Source organism: Scardinius erythrophthalmus, assembly GCF_964197995.2.
Source record: "Scardinius erythrophthalmus genome assembly, chromosome: 5".
In the NCBI taxonomy this organism is placed as follows: domain Eukaryota; kingdom Metazoa; phylum Chordata; class Actinopteri; order Cypriniformes; family Leuciscidae; genus Scardinius; species Scardinius erythrophthalmus.
In genome coordinates, this window is record NC_138225.1 from 18965230 (window position 1) to 18987634 (window position 22405).

At 37.3% G+C, this 22405-nt stretch overlaps 1 protein-coding gene across 1 annotated transcript in view; it reads right to left on the reverse strand.

The window, feature by feature from the left end:
- Nucleotides 1–22405, reverse strand: part of cacna1ba (calcium channel, voltage-dependent, N type, alpha 1B subunit, a) — a gene marked incomplete at its 5' end in the record, with an annotated part of 113269 nt that overhangs the window by 59765 nt on the left and 31099 nt on the right. Inside the window, one exon of the mRNA XM_081364570.1 lies at nucleotides 9124–9227. Within this exon, the coding sequence (XP_081220696.1) occupies nucleotides 9124–9227 (104 nt within the window). The remainder of the gene's footprint in view (nucleotides 1–9123; nucleotides 9228–22405) is intronic.

A 22405-nucleotide genomic window follows, 5' to 3' on the forward strand; every position in this document is an offset into this window, starting at 1 on the left:
TTGTTAACTTAGTTAAGTACATTTTACTTAATTCCATACATGTGAAATTTACTTAAAAATCTGTGAGCAAAAACTTCAGACAGGGTGGAATGGTGGATGGTGCTTTTCAAATAAGTGGATAAACAGATGACAGGTAACAATAGCATTTTAATAACTTAAAATGAATCTTTAAAAACAAAATTATAATCTTTATACATTTTTCATGCTGTAAATTATAACTCGATGATGCCTAATTTCACTTGTTGCGTTTAAAATCAGGCAAAAAATAATTTTAATATCAACAATTTATCGGTAAGCTACAGGTGAAGCTGTACTTTCAATCTTTGGTACTTACAATCTTTAATAGGGCTGCTCAAACAGTTAAGATCAAAAAGCCACTGTGAGGTGAAAGAGATCTAGATGAAATGGCTATGAATTGGTTTCTTGCAGGATCCCTGCGGCCCAACTACCCACTGAGAAGATGACCCAGCTGCCCACCTCTCCTTAAACTACCACCCCAGGGCAGTCCTCTCATCTCTCCATGAGGCCTCAGAACGGCCTTTTGCTTTGAAAGCAGCGTGGTCAGACAGGTGAACTGACCTCCCGGGCCTCGCACACATACACACAACTTTGAGAGACACAGTATGCACCATGGCAACCAAAGCATCAAATGAGGACTTACACTGCCCCAACAAACACCAATATTTCAAACACACTAAACGTTTGGGGTCAGTCAGATTTTTTTTTTTTTTTTTTTAGCAAGAATGCGTTAAATTGATCAAAAGTGACAGTATAGAGACATGTAAAGATTTCTATTTAAAATAAATGCTGTTCTTTTGACCTTCCAAATTTATCAAACAACCCTTTCCACAAAAATATTAACCAGTACACCTGTTTTCAGCATTGTTTATAACAAGAAATGGTTCTTGAGCACCAAATCAGCATCTTAGAATGATTTCTGAAGGTGACACTGAAGACTGGAGTAATGATGCTGACAATTCAGCTTTAACATCACAGGAATAAATTTCAATTTTAAATAGATTAAAATGAAAAACTATTGTTTTAAATGTAATAAAATTGTATAATATTACTGTTTTACCATATTTTTGATCAAATAAATGCAGCCTTGGACAGCGTAAAATACCTATATCAAAAAAACATTAAAGGGGTCCTATTATGCCCTTTTACGAAGTCTTCGTTTTTGGGGTGTACTAGAATGCTTTCAAGCTTGATTGTTCAAAAAACACATTATTTTTCACATAATTTACATCATTAAAGCACCTCTCTCCCCAGTCTGGCTCGAACGCATTTAGAGTTCATGTTTCAATGAAGCCCCCCCTTCCGAAATATGCTGTGATTGGTTAGCTGGCCCAGTGTGTTGTGATTGGCAAACAGGCCTCGCACCTTTTTTGCATATTCCGTGGGCGGGGATTATTTAAACGAGTATCATTGTAACTTCACAAGATCCGCAAAAAACTTGTAGTCCAAACAAGCCGTTCGTTGTAGGTGGATTCTGTTAAAGGAGAACTCCGGTCAATTTTAACATTGAGCTAATTTTTTTGTACATTTGGAGTGCTGTCAATACAGAGAACAACGACAAAAATCGGTGTTGCCTACACCGAGTTATTCTATTTTTAAAATTTGCACCCTGTTGACTTCAATGGGGCAAGTACTAAACCTGCTTTTAGCCTCTTAACATCCTTGATGTGTCATTACAAGTGCACAGAAAATGTGAGTGATTCCTTCTGAGTGAACACGAGTGAATCTGACTGCAGTAGATGTGAAAGATATGTATAAAAATGATGTTATTTAAAGGGGACATATCATGCTAAATCCACTTTTTTCTTCTGATTCCTTCTGAGTGAACACGAGTGAATCTGACTGCAGTAGATGTGAAAGATATGTATAAAAATGATGTTATTTAAAGGGGACATATCATGCTAAATCCACTTTTTTAGCCCTTAAATGCATTTTGTTGTATATTTGGAGTGTTTAGAAGTACAGAAAATATGAAATTATTCTCTTCAGGTGCTTCGTTGATATCTTTATATTCTGTTTTGGTCATATTTTTCAACCTGTTCCGATTTTTCTGTTATCTATGACGTTTTGTGAACTAATACGTCACAGTATTTGCAGCGGAACTGCCAAATAAGGACATTGACTTCCGGCCCAACACTTCGAGCAATCCGCCATTATTATTTCTCACTGCAATTTTGTAGTCCAAGCTAAAGGATGCAGAAGTTACGAGAGGGTAAGTTAAAATGTTCGTTTGTTGGATGTAGTAACCCACACACTTCATTACACCGTCTAATGTAGATGAACTGCCGCGCTTGTGTCAGGACGCATGTTTAACTGAAAGAACGAGCAGAGAGAGAGACCTGGTCGCGCGCGCGCTCTCTCTCTCTCTCTTCAGAGCCAGGCGAACGTGTAAACAAGACATCACCATCTCCAAACTAGACGCTGTCTTGCTCTCTCTCCCTCGCACATATTAATCAAAATAAATCGACACGGTGGTAAAAGGTCGGAAGACCAAAGTTTCATGTGTAAATACAGTACACACTATTGCGATACATCCATATGAAGACGTTGCTCTGCAGATTCGTCGTCTTCATTTTCATCTCGCTCCGGCTCCGACTCTGGCTCGAACATGTAAGGCTGGATGGACAAGTCTTCCGTTGTTGACATTTTGTAAATAACGTGTGAACAAAAAGTTTCTGTGCCGCTAGATAATCGTATCTCTGCTATCAAACTACAAAAATGGCTGAACGGGGTGGAGTTGAACCTCTGCAACCTGTAGAGGGGCGGGGTATGAAGTGTCTCAGTTGTATTTAAAGAGACCGCACCAAAACAGGTTGATTGAGACGCACCTCAGAAAAGGGGTAGAAAAGGGGCCTGTGGAGCTATAATAATGAGGAATTCAGACCCAAGCATTGCAGTTCCGCTTTATATAGACTACAAATGTATGATTTATATGTAAAAAGGAACAATTTAAAAGCATGATATGTCTCCTTTAAGCCAGCGCAAATACCTGTGTTTACATCCTGTTTTCGGTTGAAGTCCATAGTAATCGATTGCCGAGTTCACGCGCATAGGTTTAGTTACCTGTGATCACGCGCGTGAACTCGGCAATCGATTACTTTGGACTTCAACCGAAAACAGGATGTAAACACAGGTATTTGCGCTGGCTTAAATAACATCATTTTTATACATATCTTTCACATCTACTGCAGTCAGATTCACTCGTGTTCACTCAGAAGGAATCACTCACATTTTCTGTGCACTTGTAATGACACATCAAGGATGTTAAGAGACTAAAAGCAGGTTTAGTACTTGCCCCATTGAAGTCAACAGGGTGCAAATTTTAAAAATAGAATAACTCGGTGTAGGCAACACCGATTTTTGTCGTTGTTCTCTGTATTGACAGCACTCCAAATGTACAAAAAAATGAGCTCAATGTTAAAATTGACTGGAGTTCTCCTTTAAATAAAATATCTCCCTTTGGAGTGGACTTTGAGCTTTGTAACCTTGCAGATCTTTTTTATGCTCAAATAGCAACATTACACACTAACTAAAGTTGAAAAAGTGAAAAAGCATAATATGACCTTTAAAAATCTTATCAACTCCAAACTTTAAATGATAGTGTATTTTATACTTATGAATGCAGGCCGCTTTATGATCTCCTATTAAAGAGTACATGCAATATTTGTCATTTAAAATGTAATTTTAATTTTTTTCACACTACAGCAACTAGTAAAGGCAAAAATGGAGGAGTTAAAGCTCCAATTTGTAACAATTTTGTAATAAAATTTCCGAAAATAACTTGCACAGTGTGATATATTTCCTCCAGTTGTGTACTTACAAAATCTCAAAAGTCTCCAAAGATTTTTTATTTCAGATAACTTAAATAACTGTCCGTCCCAGAAAAGAAATGTCGCCTCTCAGTGACGCAATGTCCGCACTATCCTTTTTTTCCGGTGTGGACGATGTGATATTCCACCACACTGGAACATCACATGGTCAAATGCGGAAGTGGTGGTTATAGCGTTATTGCCATAGACTGTATGGTTATAGCTGTTATGGATCACGATTACTCTTTGGCGAGTATTGAAGTGCCAACAATACGAAAGCGTCCATATTCGGATACACGCAGACTGTGTGACAAACGGAGGAATAAAACCCGGATAAATATCGGCCAGGCGTTTTCGAGATGGAGAGAGCTGCGCGACAATCTTGGACTTGACAGAGACTCTGCTCTCGCGAGTGTATTGATAGACAGGTAAGCAAATCAATTTTTTTTTTATTGTACAAGTAACGTAATAGTTACAGTAAAGATGATTTTAATAGATATGAATTAATGACAAATAGCTGTAAGTTGTAACGGGATAATATAGCATAACATTTCACGTTCCTTGCAGTTCATTAATTATGATGACATAAAATAATACGATCAGACATACAGGTAATACAAAAACGAATAAATTACCTCATCCGTGATCATGATTCATTAATTCCATATAGATACATCGCTAGATGGTGAAAACGCATTAAAAACGACATCTCCCATCGTCACCTCCTTCATAGCGTCATCAAGCTTCGCCTTTGTTATTGTTGGAAGCTGCGCCCTCTTGTGGTCAAAATTTTTTACATATTGGAGCTTTAATGGTAAAAAAGCAAACAAACTGACCAACTTTCCATAATATAATATAATATAATATAATATAATATAATATAATATAATATAATATAATATAATATAATATAATATAATATAATATAATATAATATAATATAATAGACAACTAGACTTATATATTATTTACACAACTTCACATAATAACTGCTGCAAAGTCTTCTGGGCCAATCCAGCAATGTGAAAAAAATCCCCAAAATCTTAAACATCTCCTCTAATACCTTCATTTTGAAAGCACAAGGAGAATGACGTAGCTAGAGAATCCTTTATGTAACGCTTTATTTTAACCTAATTAAATCTGCTCCCATCATCCTTTGTGGCCGGTGGTGCGTAGACATTTTACACTTCAGAAGGAGTTTGTAGAAAGCCTTTGGAAGTGTGATAATTTGGGGGCTGCACAGCACTCTTGAACGCACTGGATTACCATGAGGACAAATACACCATTAGAGAGCTCTCACTACACAAAAGCAAAAACTGCACAAATATTCGGTCACTTCCATACACACAGACATGCACGTCCTTGAATGTGCTGTGCACAGGAACATTTTCTGGCAGTGGTAACTATAAAAACTTGAACAAATCCTCTCAAGAATGTGTGTCTTTGGGGGTCTGTTTCACCTTTAAAGCTCAAAACAGCTTTAAATGAATAAATTTCACACTGAGAGTGGTGACTGATAAGATTACTTGAAGGACACGAGAGCAAATTAAGAGAGGGAGAAAGACAAAGAGAGAGAGGATGTGGGGAGTGAATGAGCATTGAGGGAAACAGTGGCAAGTTCATCAGCTTTATAACCATTAAGAGTTACACACAGAGTTTGGTTATTTACAGGAGTGACAACTGCACTGTACAAACAAATATAAAACAGGTTTTTTTTTTCAATCTCATATGTGTCTCCTCAAGAATTTCAGAAGAGATCTGAATAATGTCTCAAACTATGCTCAGATACAAAAGTCTGCAATTAAATTTGTCATAATTTCATACTAAAATCTTACTGTGTGTAAACACTTGATACATACAGTACTGTACACTACCATCAAAAAGTTTGGGGTCGGTAAGATTTTGTAATGTTTTTTTTTTTGGTGCTTAATAAACATTTCTTATCATTGTCAATGTTGAAAATCGTTGTGCTGCATAACAATTCTTTGAGAATAATTCTTTGATGAATAAAAAATAACAACATTTAATTGGAATATAAATGTCTTATAAATATCTTTTGTAACATTATAAATGTCTTTACTGTCACTTATAAACTGAATGCATTATGGCATGGTAGTATATGTACAGTTTTTGTACATCCAAAACTGTTATCCACTAAAGTTATCCACTAAAGCCATTGTAAGTTCAGGAGTGACTCCTATATTCTGTACATACATGGAACAAAAACAGTAGATTCACGCAAAAAGAGAGAGACAGAGAGAGAGAGAGAGAGAGGCAGCATCACCACATGAGAATGAATCTGTCAACTAAGGGAATGTTTACACAACAACGATATGCTTAAAGCAGAGACGTTTTTCCTTTGAGTTTTCCAGGTACAGACGACACCATTGTCAAAATGATCCCCATTCACACAGATCCACGTAACGACTAAAACGCTGTATTCTGCAGGCCACTAGATGCAATGAAACACTATAGACTGACCATACGCACTTAATACGCATGTGCACGACATCATCGTTTTCAGGGATATGCGTTTTTGTGTTTTTAAACAGCCCCTAAAGCCTAAAAAACATGACAGCAACACAGAAATGAAGAGCCATTAAGTGAAATAGAGTAAACATTAGATTGAGGACTTGCAGGAAATCATCAATTCTAATCCCACCAGCAGCTACAGTTCACCACACAAAGCATTCATCCAAAGACCTTCCATTAAAACAATGGGTTTAAGTGTGTGAGTGAGAGAGAAAGAGGCAAAAAAAAGTGAGAGAGAGAGAGCAAGAGAGGTAAAGCATGAGGGAAAAATAAAGATGCTTTAGTGTGAGCATGTGTTATTTGTTTTATAGAGAGTGTATGTGGCTTTTGGCTCGATCACAACTGATGGAGGAAAAACCTAATTGTGACCAACATTACATTGGCAAAATAGAGCTGCCTAAATCAAATAAGAAGCAGGGCTCTACTGCACTTAACATTGCATCTACTCTGTACATGCATAAGCTATAGGTGAATAGATTCCAAACTGTAGGACAGATATTATTTTATGGGGCTTTCAATGGTTTAGAAAAGCCCATTTATTGTTTTTACAAAAGAACAATAAGCCCACCAAATATCTATAACAGGCATCCCTTTAAGAGGGTATCATTTTAAAAGGAACACCGTTTGTTTGCTTCCAATATAAAGGTTTAAATGGTTACTGCATACTTAGTATTTGTACATTTTTAAATGTATGTTTGCAGCCAATCAAGAGAATGCATTCTGATAGCAGATGATTAGTTAAGCAAGTTATGTGAAGTTTGTGTCCCTCTCCATTGAGACAAGTGTCGAACGGATAATCATATAATCAAACCGCAAGCCCAGGGTCCTTTCAACTCATGAACTGAAATCTGAATTGAATTGAAGTGCAAATGGAAAAAGACTTTAATAATTGCCATTCAAAGAAATTCAACACAACAGAAGAATTTCACTAGTTGAATACAGGTCTTGTGATTTATTTTAAAGTTATTCATTCTGATTCTGATTATTTTAAAATAGTTATGCTGTACCATCTAGGGCCCTATCATACACCCGTTGCAATGCAACGCGACGCAAGTGTTTTTTGCTAGTTTCAGCCCGACATGGTTATCATTTCCATGTCCTGCGCCACACTGTTTAAAGGGATACTCCACTTTTTTTGGAAATAGGCTCATTTTACAACTCCCCCAGAGTTAAACAGTTGAGTTTTACCGTTTTTGAATCCATTCAGCCGATCTCCGGTTATGGCGGTACCACTTTTAGCATAGCTTAGCATACATCATTGAAGTGGACAAGACCATTAGCATTTCTCTAAAAAAAATGACCAAAGAGTTTCGAGATTTTTCCTATTTAAAACTTGACTCTTCTGTAGTTACATCGTGCACTAAGACCGACGGAAAATGTAAAGTTGCGATTTTCTAGCCTGATATGGCTAGGAACTATACTCTCATTCCTGCGTAATAATCAAGAAACTTTACTGCCGTACCATGAGTGCAGCAGGCGTAATGATATACCGCAGCGCCTGAAAATAGGCTACCTTCCGTCAACATAACCAACGTGACAACCTGCTTTCACGGGGAGCGTTGGAAGTTACTGAGCTGGGGACTATTTTCAGGAGCTGCGTCATATCATTACGCCTGCTGCACTCATGGTACGGCAGTAAAGTTTCTTGATTATTATGCAGGAATGAGAGTATAGTTCCTAGCCATATCAGCCTAGAAAATCGCAACTTTACATTTTCCGTCGGTCTTAGTGCACGATGTAACTACAGAAGAGTCAAGTTTTAAATAGGAAAAATATCTAAACTCTATGGTCATTTTTTTGAGAGAAATGCTAATGGTCTTGTCCACTTCAATGATGTATGCTAAGCTATGCTAAAAGTGGTACCGCCAGAACCGGAGATCGGCTGAATGGATTCAAAAACGGTAAAACTCAACTGTTTAACTCTGGGGGAGTTGTAAAATGAGCTTATTTCCAAAAAAAGTGGAGTATCCCTTTAAATAGCAAATTAATTTGCGGCCATTTGTGCGCCATGAAAACGAGGTGTGTTCGGGCGCATTGTTGGTGCGTTGCTATTTTGAGGCAGCTGAAATAAACTGAAATATAATTTTTTTTTGCTATTTAAAGAGCGCGTAAGTAATGTGAGCCTATAGGTGGGTCCACAACGCGCGTACACTTTGTCCCGTAGATGGTCAGCTCGCACGCTTTAGACCATGCGCTAAATAGGGCCCATTATGTTTCAGGAAATAACCCATATGTTGTATAATATGTTTATGGGCAGTTCATGCTGGAAAATAAAATACATATTATTACAAACTTAAAAACACTTACAGCAGTTGAATTCCTTTGAAATTCAATTAATTCAATTTGAACTAAATTCAAATTAGAATTTTGTGAATAATTCTACAAATTAAGTTACTGAATTTAAGATAGATAGATAGATAGATAGATAGATAGATAGATAGGTAGATAGATAGATAGATAGATAGATAGATAGATAGATAGATAGATAGATAGATAGATAGATAGATAGATAGATAGATAGATAGATAGATAGATAGATAGATAGATAGATAGATAGATAGATAGATAGATAGATAGATAGATAGATAGATAGATAGATAGATAGATAGATAGATAGATAGATAGATAGATAGATAGTCAAGTAATACTGAATATTTAAAGAGGCTTTTAAAGAATCACGAATGAGGTTAAATTCCAGGGAATTCCCACGCAGTCTGGACTAATGACTCTGATTTCGGACTAATAACTCTGATTTCAGACTCACCCTGACAGCACCCCCAGAACCAAGTTGAGCATGAAAAAAGAGCCAATGATGATGAGTGGGATGAAGTAGAGCCAGTTCCAGAGGTTCCCTGAAGCATCGTTGGCCTGCAATGAGACAGAAGTAATGAAAGTAGAAACTGAGAAGAAGCACAGGTACATAGAGAATAAAACATCAGTGCGAGAACTCAGAAGAACCTGCGGGAGTTCTCACGGCCTCGAAATCCTTCACTAACAACCCCTGTAATAATCTCTTCAACAAATTTCACGATAGCACATCCATATCTATACAGCTGTAATCCTTTTTATTGTCCAGATAATTGGTTTTTTGGTGAGATCCCATAGTCTTTTTCAGTGTAAAAAAAGGAAATGAAAAGCAATCTACTCTACTGGTAATCGCTCTGTGAAGAAAATCCTTCTAGACTAGTGAGTGACACTGACAGAGTTTCACTATGCAGCAATGGGCCGTTCACAAAGCGTTTATGAGGCATGCAAAGACAAGATTTCTCCTAGTGGTCATTTATTTGCAAATTGCTCTCACATATTGTCTTGTAATTGTTAGGGGATCAAGGAGAATGCTGATTCAGCACACACATACAAATCCTTAAACCCCCTCTACTCTCTTACACAGCTGTTTCTACGGCAACCAGCTCGTAGTGCCTACCTCTGTCCCTTTATCTCTCTTGCTTTAGCTTTAAAATTGCATTTTTGGCAAGAGCAGTAAAGCATTCGGGGCCAAATTTCACTGCTGCATCTCCACTCCTCGGAGTATTGAATTTATTACAGCGCTGTAGGGAATTTGTCTGACCTACTTTTTCTTAATTATAATTTATTTATTACTGCTAAAAAGTCTGTATCGGTTACTGTTGCATGCATCTGAATGAAAGATGACAGCACAAAAGTATCTCTTTAATGTAGTAGCTGTACTGGAAGCACTGAATAATTGGTGCAGGTTAAATTGCTTAACCATTGTCTCTCATGTCTGGTTAGCAGATGCTCTTGTCATTACTGTGGTAATCTGGTGAAGTCTGTATTCAGCATTCCTCCGCTATCACCCGAGGGAACACATACCTGTGATCCAGTGCCTACAGAAAACATCTAACCCTCCAAACCACTGAGACAATGTCAAGCATTTCTGCTATACATCCATTTAGTATGTCAAAACAGTTTTCAGGCTGTAAAGGGAGTGTAGGCGATTCAACATTGTTCCATGCACCCTCAGAATGAGATGAAATAGTTTCAGTGGGATCTCCTTTTTTCCCCCCCCGGTGTCAGATGGCGTTCATCTAGTTTTAAAAAAAACGCTACCAAACCACAAGGATGGCAATATTTGGCAACCTACCCTGCACTGGACTTGGTTTAGAGTCAGTTCATTTAAAAAAAACGTTTGCATTCCCCCAAGAAACTTTGCGTTCCCTCGCAAAACTTTTGCGTTCCCTCGCAAAGTTGTTTGCGTTCCCACGCAAAACCTGTTGAGAGCTCGGACAGACACCTCCTGTTTAATATCCCCTGACCGCATTTCTTTATATTTGAGTCCAACTTCAAACACTATGAAACGCTCCATTAACGTACAGAGCTGTTTGAAAACTGCCACTGACAGCTGGATATTAAACAGGAGGTGTCTGTCCGAGCTCACAACAGGTTTTGCGTGGGAACGCAAAAGTTTTGTGAGAGAACGCAAAGTTTCTTGGGGGAATGCAAAAGTTTTTTTTTAAATGAACTGACTCTAAACCAAGTCCAGTGCAGGGTACGTTGCCAAATATTGCCATCCTTGAGGTTTGGTAGCGTTTTTTTTAAAACTAGAGGGAATGCAAAGTTTCTCGGGGAACACAAAAGTTTTGCGAGGGAACGCAAAAGATTTGAAAAAAAGAAAGAACTCTCCCATCCCTTTAGGGGCTCCATAGTAAGGCAACCAGGTTACTTACTTTTCTATGTAAATAAACCAACTGTTTTTTACAGCAAGAAGTTGAGAGAATGCCAAGAGTATTAGAGACTACAGCTGTAGTCCATAAATAAATATATAAGCCAAAAATGTAACAATATATTTATTTTTAAATATAAAACAAATAGTTTTAAATGAGAAAGCACTAAAAAATAAGCACACTGTACATGCGTAGATGAATAATGCCCATGATTTCTTTCTTAATTTTTTTTAATTTACTAATCGGCCCTATTATGAGACATTTTTTTTTTTTCATTTGTTAGTTTATTTACCTTTAAAAAAAAAAAAAAAAAAAATATATATATATATATATATATATATATATATATATATATATATATATATATATATATATATATTTAAATATTTTATACAAATATTCCATGTAGTTTCTCAATTAACATTTTAGATGGAATATAAATTTCATGATTTCATGTTAGCAACTCACATACTATGTGCATAAATATGTATTTATTGCAACTGATAATAATAGGGGCAGAACAAATGTATTGTGTGCACTCTGAGGAAATCAGGCACTGTAATGTTTGGGGAAAAAATACATACTAAAAATACATTTGAATAGGCATTGCCAATAAACTAAATCTCACACAAAAAAGTTGTGTGTGTGTCTTTTTTGTATGTCTGTGAGCATTTCTAAACAAGATGTGTAAACTGTGAATAATAATAGTGTGATAAATATGGTAATCGAGCAATGCACTGCTGGGGCATGAATAAATAAAGCTGTGTTACTATTTTTGTTTTGCTGCTAGCATTTATGCTGTTGTTCTTGTGTTTGTTGACATCTTCGACTATTTGTCATGTGGTAAGATCACAATACTCTTTTTTCTCAGTTCACTTATGAAACACATCTGCAAAATGGCTAGTAGCTATACTGTGGCTCCTCTACCCTTTAGACACTTATTATTTATCTGTAAATGAAACAAAAATGAATGAGAATGGCCTGAAATAAATTCAGAGACACCATACAGTATGAACATAGAGGCTGTAATCAAACTCCCACAAAAGAGAGTTGGAGATTTGATTCACTTCCTATTGCACTCCTATTGTCATTAATGAGACATAGCAGACTCTAAAGGGACATACAGTATATTCTCTTAGCTGAGAATAACTCTGTGCTTAATTATTAATATTTAAGTGGGATTATTATTGTTTATATTAATGCCTTTTCCTTACCATTAACATTGATTAGTAAGACTAGATTGGGTAACTACTGGAATGACCAGGTGACTGACTAGAATTGAAAAAAAAAGGTGCAGCTACATTTAGTCCAGTAATTTCGAAAGGAATCCATGCGATCAGGAATTACCTTCAACATTCTTGAAACCATAGTGCTGTGTTTAACACATAGTCATAATGTGTCGCATCAAGTCCAACCCTCTGTAACTTCTCAATTCCAATTCCATTTCTCAATTCCAATTACATGACCCTGTTTGTCATCCAATATTTTCCTGTTGTTATCCACTGTGTTATTCAGTAAAAAGCCAAATAAAGAAATGATAAAATAAAGACTGTACAATGTTAAGAAAATCTTTTGAAAATCTTTTGGAAATGCTCCCAAGAAAAAGTTTCTAAAACACTAGAAAAATGTTTTTCGGGGGTGAAAAATGTTTTTACAAATTGGGTGAACGTAAAACATTACTGCTCTGTTCCAAACCTAGAGAGCTTAAGACATCATAAGCTAACATGAAAGTAAGAAACTAAACTAAAAAAATAAATTCAAGCAAATGAAACAACAAAAATGTCATAAACATAAATTTACATAAAAACATAAGTTTTTGAAAGTCTCTTGTGCACAACACGGCTGCATTTATTTGATCTAAAATACAGTAAAAGCAATAATTTTGTGAAATATTATTATAATTTCAAATAATTTTTTCTATGCTAATACAGTATATTTAAAATAAGAAAAGTATACATTTCTTTAAAAGAAAATCTTCCTGACACCAAAATTTAAACGATATAGGGCCCTATTTTAACGATCTGAAACGCAATTATCAAACGCGAAACGCAAGTAACTGTGGGCGGATCTCGGGCGGTGTTGCTATCATACCGGCAGGATAAATAACTCTTGCGCCCGACGCAGATCTAAAATGGGTTGGTCTGAAGTAGCTACATTACTCATAGGTGTGGTTTGGCCGTAACGTGCAATAAACCAATCAGAGCGTCATCTCACATTCCCTTTAAAAGCAGGCGCGATATTGCTATAATAACGGCGGATTTGCCAGGCGCACACCAGGAGCGGTTCACAGCCGAGGAGACCGACGTTCTCGTCAGGGCCGTAAAAGACAGAAAATTGACATTGTATGGGGATGGGAGAAACCCACCCAAATTAGCTTCGGTTAAACAGGCGTATAATAATTTGGGTAAATGTGTAAGCTAGATTTATGCCTATTTTTTCACATCTTCATGGACACCACAATGATTTCCCTCATGTGGCATATTTTTCCTTGGCAACTGCTGCGTCTGTGTGTAGATGAGAGAATCAAAGTGTATGCGCGTTGCGCACACGCTACATTATGGCCAAGCATGCGCCCTTAAAATAGCATCTGAACGCACCACTGAAATCGCGCCACTGACTTTAGACTAGGTTTTTCCTGGTTTGAAGTGGAATTGTTTTCTGGAACTGCAAAATAGCACCAGGGAACGTTTGCGCCGGAACACGCCTCCTCTTTTCACTGAACCGCCCCCGGGAGTGCAAGTTCATTCCCTAATTTACCGACGTGCGCCTGTCGAGGGAAAAGTCCGCTGTGCGTCGGGTGCAAAATAGGAATGATACATGCGTCGGTGTACAAAGTCAATTCCGCTGGGTGCAAGATAGAGCCCATAGTGTATATGTCATTCAACACTGAAAAGAATCAATAAGTACAATAGTTCAGAGTATGTCAATATGGCTCATTTTACCCAATAATTGAGCATACTATGCTTTTTGTATGCTTCTTAGAGTAATCACATCATGAAAACTCCATTGAAATCAATTGAAAATCAATTCTCCAGCATGGAGTGAAAATGGTGGGGTGCACTTACTTCAGCCTACAGTATGTAGATTGTTTTAAATCAGTCATTTATGAGGCTGAGTATTTAGGATGCTCCTTTAGAAGCATGTAGGCAGTAGGAAGTAAGGCAGATCACCAGGTTTTGGAACAAAGCTGCTTATGTGTCTACAGATAATTGGAGAACACAGAGGATGAGGAAAAACGGATACCAGCTTCTAATTTTCCACTGATGTAAAGTTCTAGTGTCCGGGATAATCAGATTATCTCTATGAGAGCCAAGGTCTGGATGCTAAGATCTAGGAACATTCATCTGTCATTAAACCTCTCATCAAGGACCCCAGAGGACCGAAAGGCTAGTTTGCAGAAGGACATTTAAGGAGGAGAGAAACAGAGAAACAGTGTGCTATTGCTCAAGAGTGCAGTCATCCAGCGGTCACTCCACTCATAATTGCAGCGGACTGTAAAAACAATATGCACCCTGTCTGATGTCAACTACAAACTACCAAAGAAAATGTTTATTTTCCAAACTTGTGTCTTATTAAATCATGTCATCCACAAAGGACACCCGCAAAGAACAAAAAAAACAACAACAGTATGAATTTCACTTCCAACCTCACACATACTAGGAGATTGAGTGCAGTACGAATGAAAGAGTTTATTTTATAGGTGTCTGGTCTTCCAGTAAAACACATGAACAGACAGGACTTGGCACACAACTGTGGTGGATCCAAACACAATCCATCTTTAACAGCAGATTGATCAATAGGGCTATCATACTAACAATGCTGAATGCCAGGGAACATGGTCGCCATATAGCACACAGATCACCCTGTCAGCTGAGTGACTGCACAGCATCACATGGCCACCTGGTAGACGCTACTGTTTAGAGTGCTACAGAGATACGCATTCAACACAATCTGACATAAATAATACAATTACACACAAACACAGTCAAAGTCTTGGGTTAAACCAGAAAAACATCACTGTGCTTGGATTCAAACCTGGGTCCGGATTCATAAACTATGGGGGGGGTATTTTTTTATCAATTTAATTAATATTAAGTCTGTAAGAAAGAAAGTACAATTCTTAATTAAAACTCTCTATATTATACTCAGCCGGACTGAGTGGCAAAACATCCTACAGCATGACTGGCTTTAGTAGAAGAAACTGCAAAAACTGGAGTAAAACAAACGATCATTTGATTAAATTAAAGGCAGTTTGAGTCGACATTTTGCTCGCACGTTGTGCTTTAGGCTTAAGTCGAATCCATATGTTTGTTTGGCCGGAAGCTAGTTATTTTAATTTATAAAGGTTTTAAATATGAATATTTTTCTTACAAGACGACTGAAAGAAGAATGTCATATACACGTAGGATGACTTGAGGGTGAGTAAATCATGGGCTAATTTTTGGGTGAACTATCCCTTTAAGAATATTTCATGAATCTTGTCCCTGGTCTAAAACTGTAGCGAGTAAAATTAACATAAGTTGTTATGAAATAACCAGAGAGTTCTGAAAAATTCATTGCACATGTCCCAAAAATAACTGGATGTCAGAGTTGAATATTTCAGAGATATTACGCCATTTCTCTGGCTACTCTTGCAAATGAGCTGCGCACTGATTGAAGCCTATCAGAGAAATTAGAAAATGAGGAATCGAGGGGAAGCATATTGATATCCGGAGAGAAGCCACTGATTTGATACATATACCCTGCTTTTCAGCCTGGAATCTGTAGTGAGGAGACCTAATTAGAGAGGAGACAGCTGACGTTAACACAAAAAAAAGCACAGTAGTATTTTTAATGAAATATTTGCTTAGCAAATGAGGGTGATTGGGTGGATTGTCTGTTTAGGGATTTGATGTTGCGGAAATATGAATTGATGTGATTGTTGCATTAAGAGGAAAGCACAAGTATTAACTCAAGTGGTGTGCTCATTATATTCTTTTTCATATTCTGTCTGAGCTCTCTCTCTCTCTCTCTCTCTCTCTCTCTCTCTCTCTCTCTCTCTCTCTCCACTAAGGTTAAAGCGCTGTCAGGGAATTGTCCCTGGTAAAGATGTGAACAGGGAGATGAGATATATAGTGACTGGTGAGTATATCATAAGAACACTCCAGAGACTCACCACGACCTCATCTAGCTCAAGTCATAAATTCATCCAAATGGAAGCTCTTCTGCACAGTCAGAGAGGAATACCATGCTTTGTCACTGTTTTACAACAGCACATATTTGTGTTCACTTATCACTATTTTTAGACTTGTATAAATGCACAGTTTACATAATATTTCATATTTTATGTATCCTTCTTGGAAACATGGCAAGAGCATACAGTTCAACCGTTTTGGATTGTTTAAAGGTGCAGTGTGTAATTTTTAGTGGCATCTAGTGGTGAGGTTGCGAATTGCAACCAACAGAAGTTACGGTGGCCGACAGGAAAAGATGTCATCGTCTGAGACAGCAAAGAGTAGCTAGTTAAGCAATGAGGTTTCTTTACAAAGATAAATTAAGAAATTAGGTTTACTTAATTATTCAATAAAACAATGTTATTGAGGATATTATTGTTACTTGTTCATCATTGTGTCAGTGTTTTATTTGCTGATTTTAGCTAGCTTCTTTGCACGAAGAACAACAAAGTGACGAAACGCATTTGTCCGTTCAGGGCTACAATAGAAACATGTCGATTTCAAAATGGCGACTTAACGTGTAAGGGGACCCGCGGTGTATGTAGATAGAAATAAAATGGCTCATTCTAAGGTAATAAAAACATAACGGTTTATTAAGTAAGGTCTTTATACACCACTGAAAACATAGTTATGTTTATGATATTGCATTTCTGTCAACAGATCCTCCTAAATATTACACAATGCACCTTTAACAGAATAGTTCAGCCAAATATTATAATTCTGTCACTACTCACCTTCATGTCGTTCCACACCTGTATGACTGTATATCTTTTCTCTGTGGAACGCAACAAAATATCTCTTTAAATTCTGTCCTTCAAACAATAATGCATGGCTTGAATATAGCACACATGTTTTATGGACTACACTACCCTATGGGGGTTTGTTTTTTGGCATTTTTCAAACTTTTCCACTTTCCATGTGAAAAAAAAAAAAGTACTGAACACCATGAATATGAGTTTAATGAACCTTAAAGCTACACTGTGTAGGATTTTCTCCCATCTAGCGGTGAAATTGTTTATGACTACCAACTGAATATTACTTTCAAGCCCCTCCCATTCCGAGGGCTTTTTAACTCCTACAGTGGCCGTATTATTTCAAATCTGCCGGCAGTCGCGAGTAATCTCCCCCTCGCATTCGTCACGGTGCCACTGAGTGTAAAAACGCGAAAGGCAAAGCTAGAATTTCCAGGTATGTCCCTCTTTGGCTAATGTATTTTCAAGATGGAGGCGCAACATGGCTGCCGCCATTCGAGCGACTCGCTCGTATGTATTCTAAATGTCAGATTCTACGCTTACGAGAATACTTGATTAGTTGGTAGAAGTAATTACACATTAATGAGCACATATCATTTTGAAAGAACAAAGTGTTTTTTGCTAAGAATCAACTTAAAAAATTACACAGTGTAGCTTTAAGAAAGGTTTGTTCTTGTGTCTCTTCAGAATACTTTAATTAAACCACTTGATTCATATGGATTACATTTATGATCCCTTAATGAATACACATTCAATAGAGGGACAGAAATCTGTCAGATTTCATGAAAAATATCTTCATTTGCATTTTGAAGATGAAGGATAGAGGTTGTAACGACATGAAGGTGAGTAAATGAAGACAGAATTTTCATTTTGAGGTGAACTATCCCTTCAACAAAACCTTCATTTCTGACTGCAGTTATTTGTATAAAAACATTTTTATAAACTCCATTGAAGGAGAACTCCGGTCAATTTTAACATTGAGCTCATTTTTTTGTACATTTGGAGTGCTGTCAATACAGAGAACAACGACAAAAAACGGTGTTGCCTACACCGAGTTATTCTATTTTTAAAATTTGCACCCTGTTGACTTCAATAGGGCAAGTACTAAACCTGCTTTTAGCCTCTTAACATCCTTGATGTGTCATTACAAGTGCACAGAAAATGTAAGTGATTCCTTCTGAGTGAACACGAGTGGATCTGACTGCAGTAGATGTTAGAGATATTAATAAAAACGAAGTTAATTCAGCCAGCGCTCATACCTTTGTTTACATCCTGTTTTCGGTGGAACGCCATAGTAATCGATTGTCGAGTTCACGCGCGTGATCATTGGTAACTAAACCTATGCGCGTGAACTCGACAATCGATTACTATGGCCTTCCACCGAAAACAGGATGTAAACAAAGGTATGAGCGCTGGCTGAATTAACTTCGTTTTTATTAATATCTCTAACATCTACTGCAGTCAGATCCACCCGTGTTCACTCAGAAGGAATCACTTACATTTTCTGTGCACTTGTAATGACACTTAAAGGATGTTAAGAGGCTAAAAAGCAGGCTTACTACTTGCCCTATTGAAGTCAACAGGGTGCAAATTTTAAAAATAGAATAACACGGTGTAGGCAACACCAATTTTTGTCGTTGTTCTCTGTATTGACAGCACTCCAAATGTACAAAAAAATTAGCTCAATGTTAAAATTGACCGGAGTTCTCCTTTAACTAATGAAGCAGTCAGCTCAGTGCAGTTCTGCATACTCATAGTATCATAGGAAAACACATTGAACTGAGGAAGTATATAAAAGGTCAGTGAAAAGAAAAGCATTATCTAAATTAAGAACAGAAAAGGTAGCAGCTTAGTCATATTTGCCCCTCCCTCAATAAACTGTATTAAAATACCCCCTTACTCCACTAAACCATCAAAAGGCAACACACAGCCCCAGCAGACCAGCCTCCTCCATTAGCCTAGTGCAGTATCATGTTGCAATAGCCCTTAGCTAACCACAGGACCATTAGCCTCTATCCGTCTATCTTATCCCTGTCATTCCGAATGCTGCTTACCACTTCAAGGACCAGATGTCTGCTTTATCATTCAATTAAACCAATATATACACTGTCCATACCATCTGAGGACAAACCTAACAGCAAAATGAACGTACAAAGCGGATTTTGTCAAACATACCTTTTTAAAAGTGCTTTTTCTGCAATCATGAGGAAAAATAAATAAATAAACACAATAAAAAAATTATATTATAACACAAACTAATCCATTTATGTATGTTCCAATCCAGTTTTTTTTTTTTTGATCCTGTACACACATTCAGTCCCACTCACAAACTAAAAATGTTTTTACAGTGTGAGATATCTTGCCCAGGGTACTAGAATCACCACCAGATTTTAGGATTCCTACACTAATCATGAGAATGAGTCTTGTGCCGCAACCATACGGATGCCTTTAATCACCCCACATACAGATTCCTGTCAGAGGGGTTTTCCTTAATATTGCTCTTCCAGAACCATCAGAGGCCTTTAACCACAGGATTTCAAAGAAATGGCAGGAAACGAGACAAGCCACCATAAGGACCAGCTTCTTCTCCTTCTCAACATCTCAATCAAATATAGTCCACATTAGCATTTCGGACACATTCTAAAAATATTTTATTCATATTTCCTTGCTTTCAGACACACTCACATTCTCTCTCTCCATGATGGATAGCAGACCACCCGCAGATTTTATATATCCTCCAGAACCGCTGGGCTAAATTCAACACTAATAGCTTCATAGGACACTGTGATTAATCATGATATTTTTGGTCTTAGTGAGAGGAAGGAAAGACGCTAGGTAATTAAAAAACTAGACATAAAGATTATTCATGCTGGTGTATGGAAAGTGAACCAGAACCCCCTAGATCAGAAATGAAGTGAGCATAATTCACTGCTTAACTGGCAGCACCAACTCTAAACACCCTACAAAAAGAAACATGATAATGTTTAAAGACACATCCACAGATGGAGCCATCCTTTCATTAAACTTTGGGACCGTTCGGTATTTATGGAATGGACCACCGGAAGAAAATAGGGGAGGGTCATGTCTTTTTATTCTTTGTTGAGGGAAGGGTTATCCAACTTTCTTTAGTCAAGGGGGAGGGTCAATGAAATGTTTTCCCGGCAAAGCTTTAAAGCACGAGCAAATAATGAACTTTTGTGATTGCGAATAAGTGCAGTGTCCTGTGAGTGTAACTGTACCGCTGCATTAACATGCGATGTGTATGTACGTCGAGTTTTACAGTATTGGGACTGAGGCGCCAGAACTGCAGCTGACAGAATGTGCCCTGTAGCACGATACTACCATATTTTAGTTTCCATGCTTATTGTGTTTCCACAATAATGTTAGTGAGTAAATCTACTGAAATGGCCACCATAACAGTGGAATGTGATGTGTAAGATGAGATAGCAAAGGTTAAGTCGTTTGTCATTGTTGTAAAAACACAATGGCTATCTGAACATCTTTGCCAAGCGCAAACCAGTAAAGAAGTAATCAATAAACTATTGGGGAGGGTCATGCCTTTTTCACAATCATTTTGGAGGGTCATAGAAAAATGTATTTCTGGCGAAGGGAGGGTCAAGTCTATTTTGACTATAGATCTCAAAACTCCTCTGGTAGCCCCTTAAATAAAAAAACAAACAGTCCCTTACAGTAATAAAATAAATGCAAAATTGTTGCAAAGATGTTGATACATCATTGATGCGTCATTGACTCAACGGGAGCATTTAAAAGGAGACTGCAGCTCTGAACTATTTTGATTGATACAAAAATTAACTGTAATGAAAACTTAGTGAGAAAGACAAGGTAAAAAATATTTTGTGCTTTACTAAAAATATTCAGCCCGTCCCTAATACCACCCATAAGTTGAGGCACTGAACCAAGTACATGAGATGTTTTGAGTATTTTCTGCTTTGTTTTCAGACATCAGTTCAAGAAACAAACATTACTGAACTATACAACCTTTCTCGGATCTGTTGAGCCATTATTTCCAAGAGCTACCACTTTGTTTCCCATCAGTCTTTTGTTGTGGTATCATCGATTTCAGATTTACCCGCCGCTAAACATCTTATCTAAAAAAGCAAACTAGTCATACAGATGTGACTCAGATGGACTCTTCCTGTCTAAGCAAAATAAGAAGTGGACCGGACTTTAACTGCAAATTAATCATATCTCCGTGGCACAGTGTTCAGACCAAAGTCCCTTTCAAGGAATGTCTGTTCACTCGACGGCCGTTCTAATGGCAGCTGCAGTGATTCAATGACTTTACCAATCAGCGATTGGTTCTTTTATTTAGTAATCCGCCATGTTGCGCATTGCAGTTTCTCCCATTCATAAGTAATAGGAGTGAACCATCTTTGTCTTTGTTTAGACTCAGTGGTGTGTAGCCTAGGTTGCAGGAGTCTATTGATCGTGAATAACTGCAGCAGTGTAGTGCTACTTCTGAGAGCACAGGGTTCAAAGAAGGTCAGCATCACTAGACATCAGAGACAATTGTACAGCATGGTGCTTCATTTGACATTCAGCCGATGATTCGAGAAAAGCAATAGAGATACTGTGCTGAAACTTAAAGAGATGACAGCGGCTAGGAGGCTAGCAGCTTATTTATGACTGTTCATTGTCTTAAAGTACTAAAGGGTTTCAGGGACACAATAACTAAGAATATTAATTCTAGATTTTTCAGTTGGTCACATAAATATAACTCAGGCTATTAACTCCAATTTTAAGCATTTGGACATAGTACCCACCGCTACTGGTTCAGTGTTATTTTAAAAAGAAGCCAATGAAATGAGAGCACTGTAATGTGTTATTTTGCTATTTTGACTTTTTTGGCTCATCTCTACAACCGTTCTCGGATCTGCTTGATTTGAATGAGCTACCAATTTGTTATCCATCAGTCTATTAATGTGGCATCATCAATGTCAGATTTATCTGCCACTAAACATCTCATAAAAAAATCAGACTGAACTTTCAGATGTCACTCACATAGTCTCTACCTGTCTAAGTTGGAGACATTAACTGGCTGTAACAAACTGTTTTCTGTCCTTTGTTGACATATTTCCTTTTGAAAAAGTTTTCCCCGAAGATACAATCTGTACATTTTCAAAATTTTGCAAATGTTTGAGGCTGGTAAGATTTTTTTTTTTTTTTAAGAAGTCTCATGCACACCCAGGCTCCATTTATTTGAACAAAAATACAGTCAAAACATTAATATTGTGAAATACTATAAAACTTCATGCTAACTTTTTAAAAAATGTAATATATTTTAAAATGTAATTCATTGGTAAAGCTGAATTCAGCATCATTACTCCAGTCTTCAGTGTCACAGTGCTGATTCGATGCTCAAGAAACATTTCTAATTA